The sequence below is a fragment of the Phyllobates terribilis genome, unplaced genomic scaffold (assembly GCF_046119375.1).
Source record: "Phyllobates terribilis strain yellow unplaced genomic scaffold, ASM4611937v1 Scaffold_11__3_contigs__length_659146591, whole genome shotgun sequence".
NCBI classification, from domain to species: domain Eukaryota; kingdom Metazoa; phylum Chordata; class Amphibia; order Anura; family Dendrobatidae; genus Phyllobates; species Phyllobates terribilis.
This window is the reverse complement of record NW_027362771.1, coordinates 524684609-524706974: the sequence shown is the minus strand read 5'-3', so window position 1 is coordinate 524706974 and position 22366 is coordinate 524684609. Positions and strand designations below refer to the sequence as shown.

At 45.6% G+C, this 22366-nt stretch overlaps 1 protein-coding gene across 1 annotated transcript in view; it reads left to right on the top strand.

Annotated features, from left to right (window-relative positions):
* The window catches only part of GPAT2 (glycerol-3-phosphate acyltransferase 2, mitochondrial), a 134327-nt gene that overhangs the window by 65807 nt on the left and 46154 nt on the right, over nucleotides 1-22366 (top strand). The window contains exons 13-14 of the mRNA XM_073653673.1: nucleotides 3091-3191; nucleotides 19413-19483. Of these exons, the coding sequence (XP_073509774.1) occupies nucleotides 3091-3191; nucleotides 19413-19483 (172 nt within the window). The remainder of the gene's footprint in view (nucleotides 1-3090; nucleotides 3192-19412; nucleotides 19484-22366) is intronic.

Below are 22366 nucleotides of genomic sequence, written 5' to 3'. Positions count from 1 at the left end.
TGATGCAGATTTTCCCCGTGCAGAAATTCTGCAGCGTAATCCAGTCCCAGCTAAGTAATTAAGATATCATTAAATTCCATTTACATTTTTGCTGAAAATGTATAAACGGAAATTGACCTGCTGTGCAGATTTTAATATTTGCAGCATGACAATTCTTTCTGCAGAATTTAGTACAGATTTCACCCTTTACGATGGAAAGCATGAAATCTGCAACAAATTCTGCATGAAAAATTCTGCTGCAGCATATTTGCTGTGGACAAATCTGCACCAAATATGTAGCGTGTAAACTTAGCCTTACTGACGTGGGTTGCAAGCCGGTGTATTTTGCACTGGAAAGGGGACTGCTGTGCAGGGAAGATTAAACCAGCGCGGTTGCCCCTTCATTCTCAGGATTGGTAGGGGGGCCGGAGATCAGATCCCATCTATCAAAAAGTGATGGGATATCCTGGTGATATGACATTATTTTGTAAGATGAGAATGCCCCTTAACCTTATATGTAAGCGTTGCCTAAATACATATCAATCGCAGAGGTATGTCTGTGTTTGGAGCCACTGCAGCACATCGTTTTCTGATATTTTTTTTCCATATTTTACATACTGTAGGAAATGTGGGGAAGCAATGCCATAAGATCACTAGTAAGATAAAAAGAAATCTTTTTTTTTCTCTTGTCAGATGGAGAACATTTCATTCTAACTCATCTATAAGTATTTATATTTCCTCACTTGGGATTACACTTCAGAGATACTGTCTAAAATAATGAAGAATATTATTTCTTGGGTAAATAGGAACAGAGGATTTGTGTGGGTGTTGGTCTTTACTTCTTAAATCATTTACAGCTCTTAAAACAAAATCTTGCATAAATCCCAAGCTTCCTAGTAGCAGTTCAGCAGGCCATAGTAGATAAAAAATAACTGGACATATGCACTGCACACATTTTGGCTGGTCCTGCTGTCAGGCCAGCATGTAAACTGGACATTGATTTAGGGAGAATAGATAATAGGTTATACTTTTTATACATTCGAGTACTGACAATTAGTATGGTGAGGGGAGCTAAAGATACCCATAGGAGGTTGTTGCTTTTAATCTTTACTACTGTAATGTTTCTCATCCGTGTCATTGACTGACACAGATGAACACTTTGGGTACTTTGGCTACTATTACGAGGTAGAACCCAGCATAAAAAGTGTTAGCTCTTCTTACCACCCATACCATTCTGCAGACACTGGCCAAAGTCAATATTAGCTTGGTGTCCACAGGAGACTTCCCTGCTCTTCAGAGGACCTTTCACTGGTTTGTGCATCTTAAACTGGCCACATCGTGGAATAGTGGCTGCAGAATGGTGTACAACATAGTTTTTATTTTTTTTAATGCCTCTGTCAAGGGTGTGTCAGCGTTGACAGACAGTCATACGGTGTCCGGCTGTAGAAGGTCGCTGCATTTAGCCTTACAAGCATCTTCCTGAGTTTGTCTTTATTCCTCTTTCTTTAGGACCCAGCGGCGTTCCTTACCTTGCTTGGGGATTATACCTTTCTGTTTAGGACCCTGAGTTATCCTCACCTTTCTGTTCTTAATCAGCACTTCCTTCCTGTGTCCTTAAATACACTCAGACCCTTAGAGAGTTGCTGGTGATAGCATGTATACATATTCAGGCCTGGGATTCTAGTAGTCTGCTAGAATTACCTTGGAGTTCCTTTGTGGATTGTTGCTGTGCTTTCTCCTGTGTTATCTTGGAGCTAAGTGTATTCCCCTGTTTGTTTCCCCTGTGTGTACTTTAGTTGTAGTGGGGCTGAATTAGCGCTCACCCCTCCCGCTCCCTACCTAGGGCCTAGTCTTAGAGTCAGCTAGGGCCTGGTTTCCCGCTAGGCGATTGGTGCAGAACCTATTTAGGGTCTATAGGGGAGTCAGGGCTTGTCGTCAGATCTTTTTAGGGGTCTCCAATCTCCCTTTCCATAGTTGTACATAGTTGTAGGGCTCCCTCCCCTCTTCCCATTGTATACGCTGGGTTCTCACCATACCTAGCGTGACAATCTCCTCTCCTTTCCATTGCAGAGATATTCGCTTGTAAAGTTTAGGTTATAATTTATATAAATATCAACTGGGCATTACTAGAGATTTATGTCTGGGGGTGTGTACTTCTTCCCCTGCATGGTATTGACCAGTCATAAGCAGGCAGCAACACACAAGGGAAAAAAGAACACACCCTCCTCTCCTCACTGATCTCTGCAGCTACTGTTTAGAGATGCAACTGAGTTCTGTTTCATTACAAACACTTCCAGATCTCCTCTCGTGACTGACCTCCATGCTACTGCTGGTTCTAAACGTGCTATATACTGTACAGAGGAGAGTAGGAATCCCTCCTATCGGTGTGTACTGTGTATGGGAGACCTCATTCCTTATAATCTCCACTACCTCTGAGACAACAGAAATTTAGAGCCCACAGAAGGGAAAGCTGGAGAACTATGCAGGATATAAGAGCCATGATTCTCTACAGGGAAAATGAGCATTTTTATTTTGGTTTTGCTGGTGAGAACTTTTGATCACTAGGGCTTACGTTAGTTAGACTCCAGCAGTTTTGTCCCAAAATCTCTACAAACCAGATATCATTATGTACACGTAGTTCCATGTGAATGAAAAATACTGCCCACCTCTGTCATAATAAGTCAGATAAACTGCTAAAAGTGAAATTTGTTTGCAAACTAAAAGCTTCCATAAGGGACTGGATGTGTAAAAATATCAAACTCCTTACTACTCCCCAACCGGCCGCCACCTGTATCCATGCTCTGCATCAGCACAGGAAGTAACGGCTGTTCAACCAGCCGCTAGACCACTGCAGCCTGTGATTGGCTGCAGCAGTCAAGTGACTTTTGAATAGCACTTCATTGAATGACAGATATCCAATACTCAAGTCACCTAACCTCTACAGCCAATCACAAGCTGCAGCAACCTTGCTGAATGGTGACATCCTTTCTGTATGCGCAGTTGGTGATAGGACATGGCTGTGTAAGCACGGTGTATCGTGTTACTACTGCTCTGCTAATAAGTGGATGACGGGCTACTAATGACGGCCCACACATCTTTGTCTTTGTACAGGAAAAGCATGTTTGATGAGACAGCTCTGGACAGGAATCCGGGAACGGCTAAGGAACCTAAGCAAGCCTTAGTGGATGGATTCCTGCTGCATTCATTGAGAGGTAGTGTGAGTCTATTACTCAGATGATACAAGTTATATACGATGTGCTACATAGACACTCACCACTCCATGTCTACAGGATCACAGCCGTTGGGGTACTTTGCAAATTATTTGAGTAAGTGGGTACTTGGCTTAGATACACTGGCCTAGGCCATCTCTGTGTAATGGAATCCACTGAAGAAAGTCCTGTCCCACTCAGCTTTCTCCCTCACTATTATATTCACATACAAATAAATGCTGAATAGTTTTAGGCTTAAAATGCCTCTGATCACATGTAAAATCAAATGATACGTTACTTACAGCCATACGTGGAGGTATTCAAGGGCTGAATATATGATCTTTTACCCAATATATGCAGGGTATTAATATCCCTTATTTGATCACCATGGTGTTGTCATTTTTGCGTTCCAAGTCCCTTATCAGTCCATATAGTCACAGCCACAACTGTAATTCAGAAGCTGATGGATCCATGTGTGCGCATGGTATGGCGGTAATTGTTCCAGGGGACGTGTTTAACAGCACAGCAAGAATATGGAGATAAACCTCCTCAAAGGTGATACAGTCCACAGTTATTATGTGTAGCCAGCAATACGTGAGAAGTAGATATAAAACATAAAGATTAAAAGGCCACAATACACAGGGCCAAATAAGCATCATCTGAAATACCATGAAAACCTGAGAAGGGGATCCAGTTGCTCTCCTAACAGATCACCATACCCAAGGGACACGACAAAAGACTATTGAACAAGATATGATGTCATACATCGGTGTATGTTTCCGATTATTGCTGTATCCCAACAATAGAGAAATCTGAATCCCCATAAACCAATGTATCTTGGCTGGTGACTAGTGTTGAGCGATACCTTCCGATATCAGGAAATATCGTATCGGATTGGATCGGACCGATACCCAAAAAGTATCGGATATCGCCGATTCCGATACCGGAAACCAATGCAAGTCAATGGGACACAAACATCGGAATGAAAATAAACCCTTTCTTTCCTTGTAGGTTAATTCTATATGAAGGAAAACAACTAAGAATAATGTAGAATGTATTACGCGAAAAGCCGGCAATTCATCAGCGGCATACACCGGTACCCGACAATTTACAACAGAAAGAATAGAGTATCACACATAGATTAGATAGATAGAAACATGTCAGTCACATATATAAGAAGTACAGTGACAGTGTTGATTACTGTACTTGTCATTTAGTGTAAAGGATTTATTTAAAAAAATAATAGTGTTTTCATGCACCGTCTCTTTAAAAAAGCCGGCCGGCAATTCAGCAGCGGTACCCGACAATTTAGAATAGAAGGAATAGAGCTTCACACATAGATTAGATAGATAGAAACATTACAGTCACATATATATGAAGTACAGTGACAGTGTTGATTACTGTACTTGTCATTTAGTGTTAAAATAAAGGATTTATTTAAAAAAAAATTGGCGTGGGGTTCCCCTTAATTAAATAGCTAGCAAAGGCTAGGCAGACAGCTGGGGGCTGATATTAATAGCCCAGGAAGGGTGCCATGAATATTGGCCCCCTCCCAGGCTAGAAACACCAGCCGTCAGCCGCCCCAGAAATGGCGCATCCACAGGATGCGCCAATTCTGGCACTTAGCCTCGCTCTTCCCACTGCCCTGTAGCGGTGGCAGTGGGGTAATAGGGTTGGGGTTGATATCAGCTTATAATGCCAGCTGACATCAAGCCCAGGTTAGTAATGGAGAGGCGTCTATAAGACACCCCCATTACTAACCCCATAGTCAAAGTTAAAAAAAAAAAACACAAACACCCAGAATAAAGTCCTTTAATTGAAATAAACACACAATTCTTTATTGTTCTAAATTAAACCATACTTACCGTCACGCCCATTCCAGCTGAAGCCAACGATCTCCTGTAATAAAAGAAAAATAATAAAGCAACATCATCCTTACCTTTCCATGGTTCCCAGGATGGCTCCAGCTCTGCTACATCGAGATGACAGGCTGGACCGCAGCAGAACGCTGCCATCCAGCCTGTCATCCCGCAGACACTGAGAAGCGCAGGCATGCTTGCGCTCCTCAGTGTCTCTCTGTGACGGCATCCAGATGAGCCGAATTCATGTCCAATGAACTCAGCTCACCTCATGCACGTCACTGACAGCGTGGGAGAATTCTCCTGCACTCAGCGCTTCAGCGTGAGAATTCTCCCACGGTGTCAGTGACGTGCATGAGGTGAGCTCATGTCCAATGAACTCTGCTCACCTCATGCACGTCACTGACAGCGTGGGAAAATTCTCCTGCACTCAGCGCTTATTTCCTGAAATAATTTAAAAAAAATTGACGTGGGGCTTCGCACTATATTTGTGTCCAGCCAGGTACAGCAGGCAGGAACGGGCTGCGCCCAACCACCAGCTGCCTATTTGTACCTGGCCGGACACAACAATATAGGGAAGGCCTTTTTTTCTTTATTATTTCATGAATTTCATGAAATAATTTAAAAAAAAAATACGTGGGGCTTCTCCCTATTTGTGTGTCCAGCCAGGTACAACTAGGCAGCTGGGGGCTGGAATCTGCAGCGCAGGGAGGCCCAAGCTTTCTGCCCCACCCCCCGGTGCAAATTGCAGTCCGCAGCCACCCCTCAAAATGGCGCGTTCATAGAAGCTGGATGCTGTACCTGGCTGGCATACAAAAATAGGGCAAAGCCCACGTCAAAATTTTGGGGAAAAATTAATTAAAAAATAAATAATAATTTAGGGACTGCATCTTTATTAAGTCCTCAAATGTCATTTAGTGTTAAAATAAAGGATTTATTTAAAAAAAAATTGGCGTGGGGTTCCCCGTAATTTTAGTCTCTAGCGGAGGTTAAGCAGACGGCTGGGGCAGATGTTTGAAGCCTGGGAAGTGGGTAATACCCACGGAGCTTCCCAGACTACTAATATCAGCCCCCAGCTGAATACCTAGCCTTTACTAGCTATTAAAATGGGGGACCCCCCCCAAAAAATGACGTGGGGTACCCCCTATTTAATAGCTAGCAAAGGCTAGGCAGACAGCTGGGGGCTGATATTAATAGCCCAGGAATGGTGCCATGAATATTGTCCCCCTCCCAGGCTAGAAACACCATAGGATGCGCCAACTCTGGCACTTAGCCTCGCTCTTCCACACTGCCCTGGTGCGGTGGCAGGGGGTAATATGGTTGGGGTTCAAGTCAGCGCCAGCTGCCATGAAGCCCAGGTTAGTAATGATGGGCGTCTATAAGACACCCCCATTACTAACCTACAAAGTGTTAAAAAGAAAAAACACACTACACCCAGAAAAAAATAATTTATTTGAAATAAAACACACAATTTTATTTAATTCTTAGTTTACTTAAAAAAAATAGTTACCTGTCCACGTTCCTGCGCTGATCTCCCATGCACAGCTGTCACATCTGGAGATGGTGACAGCTGTGCATGGCTGCTGTAAGCTCACGCTGCCGGGAACACGTCCGCTCCCGGCAGCGAGAGCCACTGACTGAGGTCACCGGAGTGCATTCAGGCAGCGCAGCTCCGGAGACCTCCTTTACGGCACTGCTGTACAGTGGGAATTTCTCACGATACAGCAGGGCCATAAAGGAGCTAACCGGAGCAGCGCTGCCTGAACTCCGGCGAACCCGCTTATGCAATGACGGGGCTGCTTTACGGCCCCATCATTCTAGCGGCGGTGGTTCAGAGCGGTCACATTCTATGTGGCTGCTCTAAACTGGAGATCTTCGTGGGACACTCGTGGACTACTACGGAGGGGTAAGGATAAGGTTGTGGTTTATTATTTTATATTTTATTACAGGAGATCGATGGCTTCAGGGAATTAGGTGTCTAGGTGAGTATAGGCGTAGTTTTTTATTTTTTACTTTATTTTAGGTGGCGATCAGCGGGGACAGGTAATGTATAAACTCATAGAATCATAGAATGGTAGAGTTGGAAGGGACCTCCTGGGTCATCTGGTCCAACCCCCTGCTCAAAGCAGGATTCACTAAATCATCTCAGACAGATGTCTGTCCAGCCTCTGTTTGAAGACGTCCATTGAAGGGGAACTCACCACCTCTCGTGGCAGCCTGTTCCACTCATTAATCACCCTAACTGTCAAAAAGTTTTTTCTAATATCTAATCTGTGTCTCCTCCCATTTAGTTTCATCCCATTGCTTCTAGTCTTTCCTTGTGCAAATGAGAATAAAGATGATCCTTCTACAATGTGACAGCCCTTGACATATTTGTAGACAGCTATTAAGTCTCCTCTCAGTCTTCTTTTTTGCAAGCTAAACATTCCCAAATCCTGCAACCGTTCCTTATAGGACATGGTTTGCAGACCAGTCACCATTCTGGTCGCTCTTCTCTGAACTTGCTCCAGTTTGTCTATGTCTTTTTTAAAATGTGGTGCCCAAAACTGTACACAGTATTCCAGATGAGGTCTGACCAAAGAGGAGTAAAGACCGATAATGACTTCACGTGATCTAGACTGTATGCTTCTGTTAATACATCCCAGAATTGTATTTGCCTTTTTTGCTGCTGCATCACACTGTTGACTCATGTTCAGTCTATGATCTATTAGTATACCTAAGTCTTTTTCACATGTACTGTTGCTTAGCTCTATTCCTCCCATTCTGTATATGCTTTTTTCATTTTTATTGCCCAGATGTAGTACTTTGCATTTTTCCCTGTTAAAAATCATTCTGTTGGTTGCTGCCCACTGCTCCAGTTTATTTAGGTCTTTTTGAATCCTCTCTCTCTCTTCTCTAGTATTAGCTATCCCTCCTAGCTTTGTGTCATCAACTAATTTATTGTAGGTAACCACTGGCCACCAATGACATGTATTTAAAATTTATTGGGGACACAGTAGGGCAATTTAAATAACAGGATCAGGCTGATGGGAACTACTGCTCCCATCGAGCTGATCCTGCTGGCACGAGTGGACGGGGGACAGACATAGGCCGATGGGAGTAGTAGTGTCACATCGGCCTATGTCTGCCTGCACGCACACACCCGCACACATCGCACAGACATCGCACAGACACCCCGCACACACCAATCATGATGGGTCTGATCGTCTGGGAGGTGTGGCTGACCTGTGCGGCCGTGGGAAAGTTCATGTGAGTTCATGCAATGCAGTCAAGCATGAACTCACATGAACCCTCTGAGGGCACCGCGGCTACTTCAAATGAACAGCTGATCGGCATCACCTGATACCTCAGCTGTTCATTTGAAATAACCGGCGGGAAAGCGCAGCACAGAACGGGAAAGCCAGCGGTGAAGTCTTTTCACTGCCGGCTTCCCCGCCCGGGTCCTTCGCTCCCCGCTCCTTGGTGCTGCGCTCCCCGCCCGGTCCTAACTTACGATCAGGATGGGAGGTGGCGAGGGGAGCGGAGGATCGGGGTGGGAGGCTGCGGGGAAGCAGTATGGGGCTGTGCGATTGTTTAAAAGCCGCCGGCTTTTAAACTATCAGGAGAATTCTCCCACGCTGGGATAGCATTCTGATGACAGGCTGGATCTCAGCTGAGCGCTGCCATCCAGCTTGTCATCCTTCAGAGACACTGCAGAGCGCAGGCATTATGGGAACTTCCGATTCCGGTATTCGATATTGTAAAAGTATCGGAATTAAGTATCGGAATTCCGATACCGCGAATATCGGCCGATACCCGATATTTCAGTATCGGAATGCTCAACACTACTGGTGACCATACACAGTTAACAATTAAGCAATGTAAGGAAACCTACATTGCACCACAAGGGGGCCACCTGAGGACACTCAGTGTATAACACACCAGTATGTGAGATCAATATACCATGGGGTATTGAGAGTGGTCGATTATTCCTCAATGAATCCCCCATAGAATATCAAAGCATAATACGCTGAAATAGACATGGTATATATGATTTCTCAGGTTTTTATCATATTTCAGATGATGCTTATTTGGCCTTCTGTATTGTGGTCTTTTAATCTTCTTTAGTAAAAGATAAGTTTTAAATCTACTTCTCATGTATTGCTATATACACAGGGGACGTGTTCCAAGTCTGTATATCATTCATTCACTTGTACTGCTGGTAACTACCAGAAGCGGCTGCTGGGATGAGTCTTCAGGTTACTAGCCTACTGTCAGTTGTGTCAGTAAGATTACTGCTCCTTCTATCAAGGCCAAGACTATCCGACCCCTTGCTGCAGAGACCACCGTGGCAATAGGGCCATGTCTGGCAGCCATAGCCATGACTCCTCCATTCATGGCTCCACTAGTGATATTAGTGCAAGGATCTTCCTTCCTCCGTATTTTACCTATACTGCAGTCTATCATTGAGAATAGACCACCCCATACTGACATACTAACTCCCAAATCATATAGCAAAAGAACTTCCCTTCATACAGTGCTTCACACCCTGAGGAGCGTTCTTAAATCCTCTGATGACCTGACAAATGCCCCCTTCAGTGATGGCCATGGTAAAGGCACCACTAGAGTCATCTACAATCCTCCACGGACTGTCACATCCCTGCTCGCTACTCCTGTGTTACCGGTCTCCTTTGTGTCGTGTCCAGGGAAGGGGTCTCCTGGTGCTTTAAGCAGAGATCAAATCAGTATTCCCACTACAGACCCCACTACAGATATGTAATAAAAGTCCGATAGATGCACATCTCACCTTTAGGACCTGCACACTCATCCAGCCTACTGTGGTGGTCACAGGCCGCCCTACCCAGAGGGACAGTGACTGGAGCGGTGAATGTGCTCAGCTCTCACTCCTTTGTCAGAGCAAGTGACACAGGTGCAGGGGCCAGAGGCACACGGGGTGCCGCAGGGGCCAGAGGCACACGGGGTGCCGCAGGGGCCAGAGGCACACGGGGTGCCGCAGGGGCCAGAGGCACACGGGGTGCCGCAGGGGCCAGAGGCACACGGGGAGGGTGCAGCAGGGGCCAGAGGCACACGGGGGGGGGGGTGCAGCAGGGGCCAGAGGCACACGGGGGGGGGGTGCAGCAGGGGCCAGAGGCACACGGGGAGGGTGCAGCAGGGGCCAGAGGCACACGGGGAGGGTGCAGCAGGGGCCAGAGGCACACGGGGGGGGGGGTGCAGCAGGGGCCAGAGGCACACGGGGGGGGGGGGTGCAGCAGGGGCCAGAGGCACACGGGGGGGGGGGGTGCAGCAGGGGCCAGAGGCACACGGGGGGGGGGGGGGGGGGTGCAGCAGGGGCCAGAGGCACACGAGGGTGCAGGGGCCACAGGTTGTACCGGCATCTGTGAGAGCATTTTAGGATATCTTGACATATACACAAAACTGTCTGTGATGGTAAGACAGGCGATTGTCACTTTTTTTTTCTTACAGAGCAGCTTGAAAACAACCATCATAGAGCAGCATACTGACCATGAAAAGGCTTTGGTGGTCATTATTTTCCTTCTAACTTCACCATAATATTAGTCATGATAAAATGCGTAAAAGTCCCCAAAAGCCTCTTGTATTTATTTAAGACTGCATAATAGAAAGACCCTGGTGACTGTGAGAGTATTCAGCGCTGTACTGTTCAGCGTTGCCAGCGTGAATTAGGACCAAGGCCTGCGACACGTCTGAATCACTGAGAGCTCATCCACATGTTATTGTTACCTTGTTGCACAGGAAGGACACGCAAGGCATGGAAATATTCCCTCTGCCGTGTACTGTCTTTTAACACAGAAAATGCGGCAATGTGATCCCAGCACATAACGCCAACCAAAATCTGAATGAAGTCTTCTCCAAACCCATGATGAAATCCTCCACATGTTGCCAGATCCGTGGCATGACAGACACCACTAGTGCCTATTGAACTCCATTGACTTACATCATTTTGCTGGGAAAAATAGAGCTGTATGATGGAGTGGGTGACAACCTCCGCCCCAATGTATTTGAGCATACCCTTACTCTACACGCCTTTATATTCAAGACACAAAAATATTTTGGTTGCAATTTTTTTCGCAACCATGGTGTTTTGTGGTCCTCTCCGATATTCTGTTCCGTTTTTAAGAAATAAATTAATTTTAAGGGGAACAGCATGCCAGCAGTGGCCATCACCTAGGACTCCATCAGGGTATAGGGGCTTTTTTGGCAGAGAGAATAGATTAACCCATTGCTCTTGTTTGACCATTGCTGGCGAAGAGGCTGACTTTTTCCACTATTACAAAGTAAAAATACACTATATACAGTTATATGGAAAAGTTTGGGCACCCTTATTAATCTTAAGCTTAATGTTTTATAAAAATTGGTGTTTTTGCAACAGCTATTTGTTTGATATATGTAATAACTGTTGGACACAGTAATGTTTCTGCCTTGAAATGAGGTTTTTTGTACTAACAGAAAATGTGCAATCTGCATTCAAACAAAATTTGACAGGTGCATAAGTATGGGCACCTCACTAGAAAAGTGACATTAATAGTTAGTAGATCCTCCTTTTGCAAAAATAACAGCCTCTAGTCGCTTCCTGTAGCTTTTAATGAGTTCCTGGATCCTGGATGAAGGTATTTTTGACCATTCCTCTTTACAAAACAATTCCAGTTCAGTTAAGTTTGATGGTCGCCGAGCATGGACAGCCCTCTTCAAATGATCCCACAGATGTTCAATGATATTCAGGTCTGGGGACTGGGATGGCCATTCCAGAACATTGTAATTGTTCCTCTGCATGAATGCCTGAGTAGATTTGGAGCGGTGTTTTGGATCATTGTCTTGCTGAAAGATCCATCCACTGCGTAACTTCAACGTTATCACTGATTCTTGAACATTATTGTCAAGAATCTGCTGATACTGAGTGGAATCCATGAGTCCCTCAACTTTAACAAGATTCCCGGTGCCGGCATTGGTCACACAGCCCCAAAGCATGATGGAACCTCCACCAAATTTTACTGTGGGTAGCAAGTGTTTTTCTTGGAATGCTGTGTTTTTCTGCCGCCATGCATAATGCCTTTTTGTATGACAAAACAACTCAATCTTGGGTTCATCAGTCCACAGGACCTTCTTCCAAAAAGAAATTGGCTTCTCCAAATGTGCTTTTGCATACCTCAGCCGACTCTGTTTGTGGCGTGCTTGAAGAAACTGCTTCTTTCGCATCACTCTCCCATACAGCTTCTCCTTGTGCAAAGTGCATTGTATAGTTGACCGATGCACAGTGACACCATCTGCAGCAAGTTGATGCTGCAGCTCTCTGGAGGTGGTCTGAGGATTGTCCTTGACTGATCTCACCATTCTTCTTCTCTGCCTTTCTGATGTTTTTCTTGGCCTGCCACTTCTGGCCTTAGCAAGAACTGTCCCTGTGTTCTTCCATTTCCTTACTATGTTCCTCACAGTGGAAACTGACAGGTTAAATCTCTGAGACTGCTTTTTGTATCCTTCCCCTGAACAACTATGTTGAATAATCTTTGTTTTCAGATCATTTGACAGTTGTTTTGAGGAGCCCATGATGCCACTCTTTAGAGGAGATTCAAACAGGAGAACAACTTGCAAGTGGCCACTTTAAGTAGCTTTTTTCATGATTGCATATACCTGGCTATGAAGTTCAAAGCTCAATGAGGTTACAAAACCAAAAAAAGTGCTTTAGTAAGTCAGTAAAAAGTAGGTAGGAGTATTTAAAACAAGAAAATGATAAGGGTGCCCATACTTATGCACCTGTCAAATTTTGTTTAAATGCAGATTGCACATTTTCTGTTAGTACAATAAACCTAATTTCAAGGCAGAAACATTACTGTGTCCAACAGCTATTACATATATCAAACTGAAATAGCTGTTGCAAAAACACCAATTTTTATAAAACATTAAGCTTAAGATTAATAGGGGTGCCCAAACTTTTTCATATAACTGTAGAAAAGAGTATTGGGATAGCTACACATTACACCTACAGGAGCTTATGTGGCCCCCTACTCTAAATCCATAGTTATTACAATGGAGTCGGTTATTACAATGGTATCAGCTTCCACTCTTTTAGAGAACTGTTTTACAAGATTTTGAAGGTGTTTGTTGGGACTTTTGTCCATTCATTCAAAATATCATTTGTGAGGTCAGACTTTGTTGTTGGAGGAAAGAGTATTAAGGGAAGAAGTATTAAGATTTCTCTTGTTAACTGGAACCAAGGGGCCAAGGCCAACCCCTTAAAGACAACCCCATGGTATCCGTCCTCCACCATGCTTTACTGCTGGCACGATGTAATCAGTCTGGTAACGTTCTCCTGGCGTTCACCAGCCCCAGACTTGTCCATCAGGCACCAGATAGAGAAGTGTGATCTGTCACTGCACAAAATCCATTTCTACTGCTTCTGAGTTCTGTGGCGGCTTTACACCACTCCATCCAATTTTGTGCTTGGTGATCTAAGGCTTGCGTGCAGATGTTCGGCTATAGACTTCACTTTCTGACTCCGGAGGGTATGGACATGCCTGTCTGCCTCTCTGCTAGATTGTGGAGACAATACGGCGCCGGACTACTGGCAGCCCATTGCAGCAGCAGAAGCTTCTACTTTATTTCAGTTACAGTTTTGTTACAGTTATTTTATTTTATTATTTTATTACCTTCTCTGGATTGCAACGTTCCTGTATACTCGTCTATTAGGGATGGAAGATACAACACTTCCCACACTATCAACTGCTGCTGGGCACACAGCACGAGATCTGCACCTGGATCTTCTTCCACCACTTACAAGTCTCCTGCAGGTACAGACACTCTGGGGCACGCAATACGGACCATCTCAGCTAATGCTACTGAAGGATGCATGCTGCTACCCACAGCCTGTGACAGGGATACAGCCATATGTGAGCGGTGGAGGTCATTGCATACGATTTGCCATGGAGAGGACTGGTGTGACGGGTGGAAACAATGACGGGATGGTGGACCCTAGGTCTGTTGCTAAACGAGCAGTGTATTCTAGGGATCGTCTTCTGGAACTGCGCAGGATAAAGTCTTCTCCAGCAGTGGCAATACTGAATGTTCCACGGGAAATAAGGAGACCTTTCAGAGGCTGCAGAGCAGGCAAGAAGATCAAGTCCTGGAGGAGAAGGTTTAAACCAGTGGTCCCATCCATTATCATGGGTAACGTACGATCGCTGGGAAATAAGTCGGATGAACTGCTGGCTCTGAGTAAGACCCAGAAGGAGTTTAGGGAATGCAGTCTCATGTGCTTTACAGAAACCTGGCTGCATGAGGAGGTCCCAGATTCATGTGTCTCGGTACCAGGGTTTCAAATGGTTCGGGCTGATAGAGAGAGAGTTAGATGTGGCAAGAAAAAAGGTGGAGGAGTCATACTCTACATTAACAACAGATGGTGCAATCAGGGGCATGTAACTGTTAAGGAGAAACATTGCTGTCCAAATATTGAACTGTTAGCAGTGGGCCTCAGGCCTTACTATCTGCCTAGAGAATTCACTCTTGTTATTGTAGTTGTGATGTATATACCACCATGTGCGAACCCAGAGGCTGCTGGGGATGTGTTGTCAGGGGTGATGGCCCGGCTTCAGACTAAACACCCAAACTCTCTAACTGTAATTTCTGGGGATTTCAACCGCGTAAAGATCTCATCTGCAATACCAAAGTTCTATCAATATGTCAAATGTCTTACACGGGACAACAACACACTGGATCTCCTCTTTGCTAATGTTAAGAATGCTTATTCATCGGCTGCATTACCCCCCCTGGGGAAATCTGACCACAACCTCATACTATTGTCTCCTGCTTACCAACCAGACGTCCACAAACAACCAGTGACAATTAAAAAGATAAGGAAGTGGTGTCCAGCAGCAGAGGAGGCGTTACAAGACTGCTTTGATTGTACAGACTGGGAGGTGTTGTGTACCATGAAAGAGAATTGTGATGTTAATGAGATTACTGGCAGAGTTACTGATTACATCAACTTCTGTATGGACATTGTAGTACCTGTTCAAGAGATTCGGTGTTATATAAACAATAAGCCATGGATTACAAAAGAGTTGAAACATTTACTAAACATGAAAAAAACTGGCTTTTAAAAGGAAGGACAAGGAGGCATTGAAAATTATACAGCGAGACCTAAAGGGGAAAATTAAGATTGCCCGTGAGGCATTCAGAGTTAAATTAGAAAATCAATTTGCACAAAAAAGCTCCAGAGAGGTGTGGGCTGGAATGAAGCTAGTGACTGGGTTTAAGGCAAGGTCGGAGCAGGGGGGTGGTGGACTTAGAATGGCTAATGAAATGAATGAGTTCTTCAATAGATTCAGCAATAAAGGTGCGGTAGCAGCAGGGAAGGGGGAGGAGGCCGGGGAACAACTAGCTAAATTAACAGGGGGTGAAATAGATCATTTCTCGGTCTCCAAAAATGACGTGAGGGACCAGTTTAGTAAGCTGGCCATTGGCAAAGCAGCAGGGCCTGACGGTCTCAGTCCACGTGTCCTCAGAGTGTGTGCAAATGAGTTGTGTACTGTCTTCCAGCATCTCTTTAACCAGAGCTTACAATCAAAGAGAGTACCAGTGCTATGGAAGACTTCCTGCCTGGTGCCGGTTCCCAAGACTACCTTCCCGGCTTCCCCGGGGGACTATAGACCGGTGGCCTTAACATCGCATGCGATGAAGTCCTTGGAGAGAATAGTACTTGCTCACTTGTGTCCGAGGGTGATGGCGCATACTGATGCTCTTCAGTTTGCGTACCGGCAGGGACTGGGGGTGGACGATGCTGTAGCGTCTCTGCTACAAACAGTACATTCCTTTTTGAACAATGATGGAACCACAGTGCGTGCTTTGTTCTTTGATTTCTCTAGTGCGTTCAACACATTACAGCCACTCTTACTGCGTGGAAAGTTGATTAAAATGGCGGTGGATGAGGGACTTGTGAATTGGATAATTGACTACCTGTCGGATAGGCCACAGTTTGTTAGGTGGGGGACGGCTACATCAGATAGTGTACTGAGCAGTGTCTGAGCCCCACAGGAAACAGTGCTGTCGCCATTCCTCTTTACATTGTACACAGCTGACTTTCAGCATAAATCAGACCGTTGTCACCTCCAGAAGTACTCGGATGACTCTGTGATAGTTGGCGGTATTGGGAAGGACCAGGATGAAGAGGAATATAGAAGGGTGGTTGCGGACTTTGTAGTATGGTGCCAGGCTAACCATCTAGAACTAAATGTTAAGAAAACCAGGGAGTTGGTGATGAGCTATGGAAGGTGCAAGAAGGTATGCCTACCTCTTACCATTGACGGTCAGGATGTGGAGATGGTGGACAGTTTCAAATATTTGGGGGTTTACCTGGATAGCAAGCTAGACTGGAAGTGCCACATGCGGCAATAATTTGCTGGGGTAACCGTGTGCGTGTTGCTGACGCCAACAAGCTCAACAAACTTATAAAGAAGGCTAGCGCGACGATGGGCCTACAGCTTGGGACTTTTGAAGAGGTGGTAGAGGATAGGATTAAGAAGAAGTGCAGAGCTATAATGGGCAACAACACACACCCGCTTTATGAACTGTTTGCGAAACAGAAGAGCACATTCAGCAATCGCCTAATACAACTAAGGTGTAAAAAGGAAAAATACAGGAGATTGTTTGTTTCAACAGCTATGGGGGTGTTTAACAAATGTCTGAAAAGCAATGTCTAAAGCATTCCAAATGTTATGTTATCATATGTGTCATGTTCGAGATCTGTGTTCTGCTGCTGTGATACCGCAATTTCCTCCGGGATAAATAAAGTATATCTTATCTTATCTTATAGACACCCATGCCATGACGCTCCTGGCACACCGTTTTTGTGCTGATGTTAGTGCCAGAGGAGATATGAACTCTCTAGTTATTGAGATGATGACGTGTTTTCTGCCCTGTGCTCCTCAGCTCTTGATGACGCCGCTCTGTCACTTTGCGTGGTTTCCTCGCTGTGGCTGTGGCTCCTAGAGGCTCCACTTTTCAATAATATCACTCACAGTTAAAGGTGGGAAAAAGAAGAAACCTTGGCGTCCTATTACCACCCTCAAATTCAGTGAGCTTTTCAGAATGAGCCATTCCCTCAAAATTGTTTATAAGGAGATGATTTTATTAACCTGTGGTTACGGAACTGAATGAAAATACTGAAGCCAAGCCTTGTTTACTTTATTGTTTGGTTCACACTCATTGTTAGATGGAGCTGACACTTGCCCACTAGCCGGTGACCACATTTATCATGTTGAGTGCTTATTTCTGATGATTGCTCCATCCTTTTTATATCCAGTCCAATTTATTTAATGTCCTTGTATCTGATGAGGTTCAGCCTGGTCATGATTTGAGGTGACACTCACCTTCAGCCTCTTGTCCCTATGTAATGGCGAGTCACTCGTCGTTCTTCTCATAGACGCCGCACTTCGCTCTAGCGCTCAGTTACCACTCGCATTGATTTCGGGGTCTTCACAGCTCTTGCATTAAGCACTGATAGGAGATAGATGACGGAGTGATGGAGTTAAGCTCCTGTAATTTCGGAGCTGTTACAAGGCTGCAGCCTCTCGCCCCCCATCATTCGCTCCTCCCCACATCATGTCGTAGGCGAGCTGCAGATGGGTTTATTCTCATTTCTTTCCTCTTCATTAATGTAAATTGCTCCATCTCCCTCAATCCTTTTGTCTGGGAGCCTTTTGAACACTTTGATATGTTGGTGATTTGCGTGTACAGATGAAGTGATCCTTTATCAGATGACAGTGGCTCAGAACAATAAAGAGGGGGCTGCAGCAATATCACAAAGAATGGCACTATTCTCCAGCAAATAGGTGACCTTGTCCCAATGATATAACCTATGCCACTTATTAAAATAGCGGATCGTCTGATATACTAGTAAACCTATAGTAATGATCTAAGTATCATGAAGCCACATCCGTGGACGTGTCTGTTCTGCTTTTGTCCATCACCTTAGGTCAGGGAATAGCTTTATCTTTTCTTGTATTATACCTGTTCAGTTTGTCTGGCATTGCACATAATAAACCTTCATATATCACACACCGGTCCCTTCAATGTAGTAGGTTCCCTTTAATCGATTCTGTCAGCTTCCCTAAGGCTATGTTCACACGTTGCGTTTTTTCCTCCAGGCAAAACCTGCTCTCTTGGCAGTAAATAAGCTGCTTACAAATAGCAGGTTTTGCAGAGGTATTTGCGCCAAGTTTTTTTCAGGTACATTTGTCTCTTTTGTATGCTGATATGCGCATAAAATAAAACATGATTGAACTTCCTAAGGTTTTTGCACCAAAACCTGATACCTGCATTATTTGCTGTGTTTTTGCACTTCCTCATTGCTTTCTATGGGTGAAAAATGCTGAAAGTGACATGCTGCAGTTTGCAAAAACGCAGCAGTTTTCCAAATCAGTCAGGATTAAAAAAACTGTGTGTGTATGAGATTTCTGAAAACTCATAGCCTTTGCTGGTACTGTAAAACGCAGCTTAATATTTGCATTAAAAAAGCATCAAACATCCAACTTTTAAGAAACTTTCTAAACAGCCTAGGGCTGTGGAGTCGGTATAAAATGGACCGACTCCGACTCCTAAAATATAATAAATTGGGTACAGTAGTTCAATGCAGTTTGTGGGGAATATTTTTTTCAGAAGAATTTGGGAAAGTTCTGAAATGTCCTATAAATGTCTAAATGTCTGTCCTGTTCCTGATCTAAGGGTCTAGACTTTTAGCCGAGATGAATTTGTGCTGCAGTAAATTTATCACTTTAATGAGCCATGTATGAGGGAGTTGGAGTCGTGGAGTCAGAGTCATGGAAATTGAGGAGTTGGAGGTTTGGCTTACTGACTCCACAGCCTTGAAACAACCGACCTCCCATAGCCGTGGTTGTTACCATCTCCGCCATGAGTGACTGCAGCGGGAATAACCCTTTTAATGAATCCTTAGTTCTTTTTCACCTCTGGAAAATTGTATGAAGGAGTTGTTATCCAGGAGAACTTCTGCGCTAATGTTGTATTAGGACATGGCTGTCTCTGGATCAGGTCCTACAGCGGCCCAACATGGACATATCCTAGTCCTATAGGCTGTACTGGAGGAAAGGAAGGCTGTAGTCTCGGCTCTCATTTTGGCATCTGGAAGAAGCTATTGGAGAGGTTATTGTTTTTCCTTGCACCGTTGTTAATAACGCTTCCTCGTAATATGAGAGTGACAGGCTGTTATTGTGTATGCGGCTCTCTGAATAATTACTGCTTACATCTGTGATCACAACTACATATTACTCGCTGAAACAATGAATGGTGAAGAAAGCCCATGCCGCACGTGCCATTTAACCCTCCGCTTTCTGTCTTCCAGCTGCCGTGTGTTGTACAGCCGTCATGTCTTCGCACATCGTTTCAGCACTTCTTCTCCATAAATACAGAGTTGTGAGTACTCCCATAGGAGTTGTGAGTTGTGGCTCCCATAGGAATTGTGCACAGGTTTCATGCCAGGAGTTAGGAGACTTGTAATTATTAACCGGAAATACAACGGTTGTTATTTATGTAATCGTTACGTCAAAGATACACAAAAAAGCAAAAAGCGGCAGCTCCGCTCATTGAGTTGTGTTTTTTTTTTTTTTTTTAGGCTTGAGCAAAATGGTTCACGCTAGCTTGGTCCAACAACCAACCTAATCCACCATGGCAGCCAGACCAGGGCCGTCTTCACTTCTGCCTGCCTGCCTCCTTGGCCTGGCATCCCGTGCGCCTCTGACCTTTACTAGGCACTGTTATGTCATGACATGGCATGGCGCCTAGTACAAGAGGCACCCAGGATGCCAGGTTAAGGGTGCAGACAGCAGAAGTCAAGATGGTTATGGTTCATCTGCATAGGAGGACCGGACAAGGGCACAAATCTTTTGTAGTGGACAATTCCTTAAAGCCTTCAAATTAGCAGTAACAGGATGTGGCTATTCAGGCAATCAGATCTCATCCATGGAGGAGGAATGTTGTGAAAAAGAGAAAACACTTATTAAAGGGGTTGTCCATTACTCAGACAACAGCTTCTCAGTCACTATTTGGCTCCCAAATAAAATAATATGTATTCTCACCTATGGTGCTAGCGCCGTTCCAGCGGTGTCGTTACTGGCTCTTCAGAGGCTCATGTGACATTGGCTGCAGGGATTGTGTGACACAATCAGTAGATACTTCACTGTCCTCTCCTTTAGACAAATCAGACATCCGAAGGAAGAGACACCTGCGTCTGCTCTCTCCCTTCCTCCAGATGTCTGATTTATCCAAAGGGTGGTACCGTGAAGTGGCCACTTGGCCTCTGGGATCTCGTGACATAACAATGTCGCATGAGCCTCCATAGAGCCAGTGACAACAATGCTGGAATGATGAATTTAAGGGCTATATACTGCTCTGTAGCAATTTTTTTTTTGCTTCAATGTATCTACAGTGATAAATTGAGGAATTGTTTTGAGTATACAGCTCTTCTGCAGAATTATGTGTTTGCAATGTAACAGATAACAAATAACCCCGTATAGTCTGATCCTGCAGTCACACTACCTTGTATCTGTCCCCAGCTTTTATGCGTGTATACATTTAGGAGGTTCCCCAGTAGTGGGGGCTGGCCGCCTGCCTTCAGGAGCACACTATATAGGGTTTGTTTCCATTCTGTTACCACAGAGACTCCTAGGTTTGCTTAGGAGCTGTATGAGCTAAACAATGTCATTTTAAATCAATATTGCAAAGTTGCTTCATTTTTAATTTTAGAGGCTCTGACCCAATAGAAAAAAATGTTTGTTAAGGTGGACTTAGCCTTTAAAGGGAATCTGTCACCAAGTTTTTGCCGCCTAATCTGACAGCTGCATAATGTACAGACAGAGACCTTAAATGCAGCGATGTGTCAATTACTGGGCTGCTTGCTGCAATTTTGATATAATTACTGTTTTGTCAGCTGGAGATTATCACTAGAGCAGAGGTCCGCGGACCAGGACCGGGCCGTTGGGGTTTTTCAGCCGGTCCGCGGCACCGCCACAGACAATCACTAAACATTGACAGTGTGCTCTGGTCTGCGGTGGCTCAGAGCACACTGTGTGGGGTGGATGCTGCCCGCTGTTCTAGACTCCCGCAGGGTAGACCTGTAGAGGACCTGTGATGACATCAAGGTACATAACTGTGATGTCACCACAGGTCCTGAAGCAGGATGAAGCAGGGGCGGAACTACCGCCCGTGCAGCCGGTTCATTGAACGGGGGCCCCGAGGGAGAGGGGGCCCCTCCAGCCTCCAGCAGGGCCGCCATCAGGGCATGACTGCCCTGACTCCAGTATGCGGCCCGGCCGGTAGGAGCCCCCTCGGAGCCCCCCTCTTGTGCGTCTCTCTCCTCATGGGGCCCCCGGCCCCATGCAAAGCGCCGGGTCCAGGACATCTCATAATTCCTCTGACTTCCGGTTGTGTGACGGCGCCGTCACATGACCGGAAGGCAGGAGAACCTGGTGTCAGCGATTTGGACGAGCGCCAGGATTCTGCAGGGATCGCATGGGGGTAAGTATAACAAGTTTTATTTTTTTTTAAATACAATTAACTAGGAGTGGGGGGAATGGGAGATGCACATGGGGGGAGGGGAGAGATGAGAGATCCACATGGGGGGGAGAGATGAGAGATGCACATGGGGGGGAGGGGAGAGATGAGAGATGCACATGGGGGGGAGGGGAGAGATGAGAGATGCACATGGGGGGGAGGGGAGAGATGAGAGATGCACATGGGGGGGAGGGGAGAGATGAGAGATGCACATGGGGGAGGGGAGAGATGCACATGGGGGGAGGGGAGAGATGCACATGGGGGGGAGGGGAGAGATGAGAGATGCACATGGGGGGGAGGGGAGAGATGCACATGGGGGGGAGGGGAGAGATGAGAGATGCACATGGGGGGGAGGGGAGAGATGAGAGATGCACATGGGGGGGAGGGGAGAGATGAGAGATGCACATGGGGGGGAGGGGAGAGATGAGAGATGCACATGGGGGGAGGGGAGAGATGAGAGATGCACATGGGGGGAGGGGAGAGATGAGAGATGCACATGGGGGGGAGGGGAGAGATGCACATGGGGGGAGGGGAGAGATGAGAGATGCACATGGGGGGGAGGGGAGAGATGCACATGGGGGGAGGGGAGAGATGAGAAATGCACATGGGGGGAGGGGAGATGCACGGGGGGGATGAGAGATGCACGGGGGGGATGAGAGATGCACGGGGGGGATGAGAGATGCACGGGGTGTGGATGAGAGATGCACGGGGGGGGTGAGAGATGCACGGGGGGTGAGAGATGCACGG